This window comes from Mustela erminea, chromosome 5 (assembly GCF_009829155.1).
Source record: "Mustela erminea isolate mMusErm1 chromosome 5, mMusErm1.Pri, whole genome shotgun sequence".
Lineage (NCBI taxonomy): Eukaryota > Metazoa > Chordata > Mammalia > Carnivora > Mustelidae > Mustela > Mustela erminea.
In genome coordinates, this window is record NC_045618.1 from 13,774,057 (window position 1) to 13,783,091 (window position 9,035).

The 9,035-nt window shown below is 49.5% G+C and overlaps 1 protein-coding gene across 1 annotated transcript; it reads left to right on the plus strand.

Moving 5' to 3' along the window:
* On the plus strand, positions 1-6,487 carry LOC116589801. The gene is given in 5 exon segments (XM_032341437.1): positions 1-124; positions 1,087-1,139; positions 1,825-2,532; positions 3,599-5,850; positions 6,209-6,487. Coding segments are annotated over 5 exon segments (3,324 nt in total). The 3' UTR covers positions 6,396-6,487.
* The last annotated feature ends 2,548 nt before the right edge of the window (positions 6,488-9,035 follow it).

The window sequence follows — 9,035 nt, forward strand, 5'->3', positions numbered from 1 at the left end:
ATGCCAGGGAGCCCCCAGGTGGCCGTAGCCCTTGCTACCTGCCCTGACCCCATCATGACAACTTTATCAGCAAGTGACCTCTGCCACTACCAAGGGGCCTATATCTGGCCCCTCACAGTCGAGTGTGAACACCACTGGCCCTAGCCACTGAAAGACCCCCTTCCTCCTTGGTAAGGTTTGTTTTAGCAACCTATTGTCCCCATAGCCTGATGGCAACACATTGTCTGTGGTCACCCGGTCTGTCAAAAGGAGAGACAAATGAGAAACGAAATGTACCGGGACTTTCCAGAGTGCTGTCCCAAGGAACCGCCAGAACGCCCTGACCCCAATGCCCAATCATGCCTGAATCAAACTGATCAATTAGACTCCTGTAACCATGCATATCTGCTTCTGTAGGATCGCTTCCCGCCAGAACAAACCGTTACAGTGCCTGACAATGCTTGATTTAGGTTAACCAATCAGATCCCTGTAACCAAGCATCTGCTTCTGTAAACTCGCTTCCCGCCACCCCCACCTTGCCCTATATAATCTGCTCCCCAACCTAGCCCGGCGCGCTCAGTCCACAAAGGCTGATGCATCTGCAGGCGCCTGTGTAACCAATAAACCTCTTGCAATTTGCATCCAGTGGAGGCGTGCTGTTTGATTCTTGGGTGCGGCTCCAGGGTCTTTCATTTGGAGGTTCCACCGAGATCTCATGAAGTCCCACCCAAGACTCTAGCCGGTCCCCACCGGGAGGTAAGCTGGCCAGTATCCGTGTCTCTGTCATCTGTGTCTCTGTCTCTCTGATTGTATGTTATGTTCTTGTCTTTGTGTTCTTGCGCCACGACTGTACAACAACGTTGTTGATCTGTAGTAGGGGCAGGATTGAGAAGGAGTTGACGAACTCGACTTCTCCCCTGCCACCCCGAGGGACACCTCGGGGATCTGTAACACCCCGGGGGACGCCTCAGGGTGTCTGAAGAGGTCCATTATCTTGGGCCACCTGTCGGTCAGAGAGGATCTCGCGTTCCTCCTGACCGTAACCCGTAGTCTCGGTTTCTGAACCGAACCCGTACAGCAATTTCTATTTTTGTCTCTTGTGTCCAGGCTGTCCTGTCGACGTCCTAAGTGTCTATATGTTCTTTGCATCAGTTATGAAGGTAACATTCTGTTTAGGGAAAAATGTCTGATCCGTTTGAATCTGAGGAATGCCTGACTGTATGAATGTTTATGTGGCTCCACCGCCTTTGGCTACGGAGTCTGAGTGGGCTGCACCCTGAGTCTCGCGGAGCGTCATATGGCATAACGGTCATCTACTCCATGGAGTAGCCTGGTCCGGGGTTTATACGGATAGACCTTAGCTAAGACGCTCCTAAGTTCCCACGAGGGACGCGAGCAGGACAGCACCTGAAAGGTCCCCCTTTCCCTTGTCTGCTACATCGTCCATAAAAATGGGGCAAACCATCGCCACCCCCTTGAGTCTCACATTAGATCACTGGAGAGACGTGCAAATCCGAGCTAATAATCTGTCCATGGAGATCAAAAGAAGAAAATGGCAAACACTCTGCACCTCTGAATGGCCCTCCTTTAATGTTGGATGGCCTAAAGAGGGGACCTTTAACATCACTATTCTCCTACAGGTCAAGGAGCAAATCTTCAGTCAGGGACCCCAAGGCCATCCGGACCAAGTCCCTTACATAGTAGTCTGGGAAAATCTCGTCGAGGACTCCCCATCCCTGGGTTTCTCCTTTCACTCATCCAAAGCCCAAACCCCTTCCAGATTCTATCCCTTCCCCAACACCTTCCGCTCCCCCTGTTCCCCTTTGCCCTGCCGATCCTCCCAAGCCTCCTATTTCTTCCAACTTATACCCTGTAATAGATGATTCCACCTCTTCCCGGCATCTTAAGCCAAAGAGGGTCCTTCCTCCTGATGACTCCCCCTTAATAGACCTCTTAACCGAGAACCCCCCTCCCTACCAGCCTCCCCCTCCACCGGCGCAAGCATCAAATTCCTCAGAATCTGAGGAAGAATCAAATAACCTGCTGGAGGAACGCCACCCCTTACCATCCCCAATGGCGGGAAGACTTAGGGGTCGCAAGGAACCTGCAAAGGAGGGGTCTTCCAAGCTCCTTCCCCTACGCCAAGGAGGGGGCCCAGGCAACCAATTCCAATACTGGCCCTTCTCGGCCTCAGACTTATATAACTGGAAGTCCCATAACCCTTCCTTCTCACAGGACCCTATAGCTTTGACCGCTCTGATCGAGTCCATTCTAATCACGCATCAACCCACTTGGAATGATTGCCAGCAGCTCTTGCAGACTCTTCTCACTATAGAGGAGAGACAAAAAGTTTATCTGGAAGCCAGAAAAAATGTTCCGGGAGACAATGGAAGACCTACCCAGCTCCCGAATGTGATTGATGCCGCCTTTCCCTTGACCCGTCCTGACTGGGGTTTCAATACGGCTGAAGGTAGGACCCACCTAAATCTTTATCGCCAGTTACTCATAGCAGGCCTCCATAATGCAGGGCGCCGCCCTACCAATTTGGCTCAGGTAAGACAGGTTACTCAGGGCTCTGAAGAATCTCCAACCGCTTTCTTAGAGAGACTTAGAGAGGCTTATCGTAGATATACCCCCTTCGATCCTGATAGCCATGAACAGAGAGGAAATGTGTCCATGGCATTCATTTGGCAGTCAGCGCCAGACATTAGACATAAGTTACAGTGACTGGAGAATTTACAAGATTTCTCGTTACAAGATTTGTTAAACGAGGCAGAAAAAATTTATAATAAAAGAGAAACTCAGGAAGAAAAGGAAGAAAGGTTAAGGAAGGAGACAGAAGAAAGCCTCGGGTAGCTTGGGACCAATGTGCCTATTGCAAAGAGAGAGGACATTGGGCCAAAAACTGCCCCAAAAGACCCCATAACCCCAGGGAAAATAACAGGCAGAAAACAAGATTAATGGCCCTAGATGACGACTAGGGATGTCAGGGCCAGGAGCCCCCCACTGAGCCCAGGATAACCCTAACAGTCGGGGGGCAACCAATCACCTTTTTGGTAGATACCGGGGAACAACATTCTGTCTTAACCAAAACCCCAGGACCATTAAGTAACCGGACGGCATGGGTTCAAGGGGCCACCGGAGGAAAACAATACTGTTGGACCAAGGAAAGAAAAGTCCATTTGGCCTCAGGTAAAGTTTCTCATTCGTTCCTTCACGTACCTGACTGTCCCTATCCACTCCTGGGGAGAGATCTATTGACTAAGCTAAAGGCCCAGATTCATTTCGAATCAGATGGACCCACAGTGACCGGCCCCAACGGGACTCCATTGCATATACTCACTCTACAGTTAGAAGAGGAATATAGACTGCACGAAAAGCCCCCCCACCTCAGAGGGACATAAAACCCTGGCTCACATCTTATCCAAATGCCTGGGCAGAAACGGGAGGAATAGGACTAGCTGCCCAGCAGCCTCCCATTCACATACAGTTGAAGGCAACAGCCATCCCTGTCAGTGTTAGACAATATCCTATGTCTAACGAGGCCCACCAAGGCATCAGACCACACATACGGCGGCTACTAGACCAAGGCATTTTAGCCCCATGTCAGTCTCCCTAGAATACTCCTCTACTACCTGTCAAGAAACCTGGTACAGATGACTACCGGCCGGTCCAGGACCTAAGAGAGGTCAATAAACGAGTAGAAGACATCCACCCTACCGTGCCTAACCCTTACAACCTACTTAGCACCTTGCCTCCGACCCACTCATGGTATACTGTCCTAGATCTAAAGGACGCTTTCTTCTGTTTAAGACTAAGTCCCCAGAGTCAACCCATTTTTGCATTCGAGTGGAAGGACCCAGAATTGGGAATTTCAGGTCAGCTAACCTGGACAAGGCTACCACAAGGATTTAAGAACAGCCCCACGTTATTCGATGAGGCCCTCCACCAGGACCTAGCCGATTTCCGGGTAAGACACCCCTCCCTGATCTTACTCCAATATGTCGATGACATCTTACTGGCAGCAACAAATGAGGAGGACTGTCAAACAGGTACAGGGGACCTCCTACGAACCCTTGGCCAGTTGGGATATAGGGCATCCACAAAGAAGGCTCAGATTTGTCAGACTAAGGTCACCTACCTGGGCTATGAATTGCATAATGGCCAGAGATGGCTAACGGCCGCAAGGAAAGAGACTATATCCAGCATTCCAATGCCCCAAACCCACAGGCAATTGCGGGAATTCCTAGGGACAGCGGGCTTTTGTAAGCTATGGATCCCTGGGTTTGCAGAAATAGCGGCCCCCCTATACCCCTTGACCAAACAGGATACCCCTTTCGTCTGGACTGAACAACAACAGCAGGCATTCAATCATATTAAACAAGCTCTCCTCAAGTCCCCAGCATTAGGCCTGCCGGACATAACTAAACCCTTTGACTTGTTTGTCGATGAAAAACAAGGGTTTGCTAAGGGGGTTCTAACTCAAAGACTAGGGCCTTGGAGACGCCCTATCGCCTACCTCTCTATGAAGTTAGATCCCGTAGCAGCAGGATGGCCACCATGCCTAAAAATGATAGCAGCCATAGCGGTCCTAGTCAAGGATGCAACCAAACTAACTTTGGGACAGCCTGTAACAATCCTGGCTCCACACACAGTGGAATCTTTAATTCGCCAACCACCAGACCGCTGGCTGTCTAATGCTCGCCTTACTCACTATCAGTCCCTCCTCCTGGACACAGACAGGATCCAGTTCGGACCTGTGGTGACTCTCAACCCCGCAACTCTCCTACCCACCCCTGGAGAGGCCCCCTTGCATGATTGTCACCAGATCCTTGCAGAAACACATGGAACACGACCTGACCTAACCGACCAACCCATGAAGGATGCGGACCTACCCTGGTACACAGATGGCAGTAGCTACCTGCAGGATGGAGAATGACGGGCAGGAGCCGCCATCACGACCGACTCTCAAATTGTGTGGGCAAGTGCGTTACCAGGAGGCACTTCAGCCCAACGGGCCGAGCTAATCGCCTTAACGCAGGCCCTCCAACTGGCAGAAGGTAAGAAACTCAATGTTTACACAGATAGCAGATACGCCTTTGCCACCGCCCATATTCATGGGGAAATTTATCAGAGAAGGGGACTACTAACCTCCGATGGGAAAGAAGTTAAAAATAAGACTGAAATATTGGCCCTACTAAAGGCCTTATTTCTCCCCAAGAAGTTGAGCATAATGCATTGCCCAGGCCATCAAAAAGGAAGTAGCCCAGAGGCCAAAGGAAATCTCTTGGCCGATGAAACAGCCCGACGGGCAGCTTTAGGGCCTCAACTATTGACTGTCACCATCCTCACTGAAACAGAGGGAACCAATGAAGCCCCCGTTTGGAATTATGAAGAAACCAATTTAGACATCATGCAGAGGTTGGGGGCCAATTACAACCCGACCCTGAACCAATGGGAATATCAAGGAAAAGCCATAATGCCCATTAAAATGGCAAAGGAACTAATAAATCACCTCCATCGGCTGACTCATCTAAGTGCAAACAAAATGAAATCCTTAATGGATAGAGCCAATTTAGAAAACTATTTCCCCAAACGAAACTTCCTTCTTCGACAAGCGGCCGCAAATTGCAGAGTGTGTGCCCAAGTCAATCCTGGAAAAACTAGTATCTGACCAGGAGTCCGAGTACGCAGTCGCCGCCCTGGCACACATTGGGAAATTGACTTTACCGAGATTAAGCCTGGCATGTATGGATATAAATATCTCTTAGTTTTTCTAGACACTTTTTCAGGTTGGGCAGAGGCCTTCCCCACCAAGAAGGAGACTGCCAACATAGTTGCTAAGAAGTTACTGGAGGAGATTTTCCCAAGGTATGGAATGCCTGAGGTACTGGGGTCAGACAATGGACCTGCCTTTGTCTCCCAGGTAAGTCAGTTGGTGGCCAAGCTTTTGGGGATAGATTGGAAATTACATTGTGCTTACAGACCCCAAAGTTCAGGACAGGTAGAAAGAATGAATAGAACCATCAAGGAGGCTCTATCTAAATTACTGCTTGAAACTGGCTCTAAAGATTGGGTCCAGCTCCTACCTTTAGCACTCTATAGGGCCAGAAACACTCCTGGCCCTCACGGTCTAACACCCTTCGAAATCCTCTATGGTGCTCCCCCTCCGGCTGTCACGTTCTTTGAGGCAGATATCTCCACTCACTCCCCTTCCCCCTCCATACAGGCCCATCTGCAAGCTTTGCAGCTGGTGCAACAAGAAATCTGGAAACCCCTGGCAGCCGCCTACCAGGAAGAACTTAACATCCCATCGCGACCCCATCCCTACAAAATCGGGGATACTGTCTGGGTACGCAGGCATCGAGCCACAAATCTTGAACCCCGCTGGAAAGGACCTCACACGGTGCTCCTAACAACGCCCACGGCGCTAAAAGTTGACGGGATTGCAGCCTGGATACACGCCTCCCATGTAAAGGCAGCACACCCGGACGGACAGACCGAACGTCATCAGAACTCGGAATGGACCGTCCAACGCTCCTCAAACCCACTAAAGATAAGACTTATTCGCCGTTAATCTTACTCTTTTGCTTATTCTCTCTCCTTTCCCCTGTAGACGGCACCAGCCCACATCTCCCCAAGCAATTAACCTGGCAGGTTCTCTCTCAAACAGGGAAAGTTATCTGGTCCAGTATGGCCCAACATACCCCTAACACATGGTGGCCTGCCCTGTATCCGGATCTCTGTAAATTGGCTATGGGGTTTTGGGACATAGGCCAACACGATGATCCCCATAAGCCACCAACATCCCCTACGAGTAAAGGAATGTGACCCCCTAACCAGGGATGTGGAAATGGACCACGACGCTACAAACTTAGTGCACTCCCCTTTTATGTCTGCCCCGCGCCAAGAATTAGTATTGCTAGCGGACGGGCCTATAAATGTGGAGGCCCTGATGACTTCTACTGCGCGGCCCGGGGATGTGAAACTACGGGTGATGTCTATTGGAAACCCACCTCCCATTGGGATTTTATCACTGTTACAGCCAATTACTCCCATGAGATAAAAAAGTCCCCGGGGGCTCGTCCTGGGTACTGGGACCGAGCGAACGACGGAAAACACTGTAAAAATGCATGGTGTCACCCCCTTAAGATTACCTTCACAGAGTCTGGAAAGAAAGCAGTTCACTGGATAAAAGGGTATAGCTGGGGCCTTAGACTCTCTAAGGAAAATTATGATGAGGGACTCATATTTACTATAAAACTCTCAATAAAATCCCCCTCTGCCGCCATAGGGCCTAATCCGGTCCTGCCAGATCAGAGAGCCCCTAACCCTCATCCCAAAGGCCCTCGAATAACACCCGCCATCACCATCATTCCACCTAACGCCGCCCCCTGCAATGCTTTTTCCTCGATCACCGGTTTCAAACAGACCATCTCCTGGTACCGGAGATCGACTCATTAACCTGATAATAGGGGTGTATCAAGCTCTCAATTATCCTAATCCCTTTCTTGCTAAGGATTGTTGGCTCTGCCTAGTTTCGAGCCCCCCTTATTATGAGGGTATAGCTACAACCGCTAACTTCATCAATCATACTTTCCCCCCCACCACCTGTTCCTCTTCTCCTAGCCACAAGTTAACTCTCCCTGAAGTAACAGGTCAAGGACTATGTTTAGGCAAAATACCAGCCTCCCATCAGACACTATGCAACATGACAACCACCATCACTCCTGGTAACTACAACTTAGAAGCCCCCAACGGAACCTATTGGGCATGTAATACCGGCCTGACTCCCTGTATCTCTGCCCAACTCCTAAATGCCACCGCAGATTACTGTGTATTAGTCCAACTATGGCCTAGAATCACCTACCACAGTTCGGAGACTATCCTCAACTAATATGAGAAACAAAATAGGTATCGAAGAGAGCCCCTTACCTTAACATTAGCTATATTACTAGGAGTTGGGGGAATAGCGGCAGGTATCGGAACGGGAACTTCTGCCCTACTCCAAAGCAACCAGCTTATGCATTTGCAGGCCGCCATGACTACTGATTTAGAAGCTATAGAAAAATCAATCATTGCCTTAGAAAAATCCATAACCTCCCTCTCTGAGGTGGTTCTGCAAAATAGGAGGGGACTAGACTTATTGTTCTTAAGAGAAGGAGGATTATGCGCAGCCCTCAAGGAAGAATGCTGTTTTTATGCTGATCATACTGGGATTGTTAGAGAAACCATGGATAAACTCAGAGAGAGACTAGCCCAAAGGAAAAAGGATTTTGAATCCCACCAGGGCTGGTTTGAAGGTTGGTTTAATCGATCTCCTTGGTTCACCACATTACTGTCCACCATTTTAGGGCCCCTTATTATACTTTTAGTAATTCTCTCAATTGGCCCTTGTATCTTAAATAAACTCATACAGTTCATGAAAGATCGCTTGTCAGTAATCCAGACAATGGTGCTGACATAGCAATATCAACTAATTAAACAGACTGGCTCTCAAGCTGACTTACTTCATGAACAAAGCGAATGGATATAGGATTCTATCCATGATAAAGAAAAAGGGGGGAATGAAAGACCCCCTACCTCCTTGGTAAGGTTTGTTTTAGCAACCTATTGTCCCCATAGCCTGATGGCAACACATTGTCCGTGGTCACCCGGTCTGTCAAAAGGAGAGACAAATGAGAAACGAAATGTACCGGGACTTTCCAGAGTGCTGTCCCAAGGAACCGCCAGAACGCCCTGACCCCAACGCCCAAGCATGCCTGAATCAAATTGATCAATTAGACTCCTGTAACCATACATATCTGCTTCTGTAGGATCGCTTCCCGCCACCGCTTCCCACCAGAACAAACCGTTACAGTGCCTGACAATGCTTGATTTAGGTTAACCAATCAGATCCCTGTAACCAAGCATCTGCTTCTGTAAACTCGCTTCCTGCCACCCCCACCTTGCCCTATATAATCTGCTCCCCAACTTAGCCCGGCGCGCTCAGTCCACAAAGCCTGGTGCGTCCACAGGCGCCTGTGTAACCAATAAACCTCTTGCAATTTGCATCC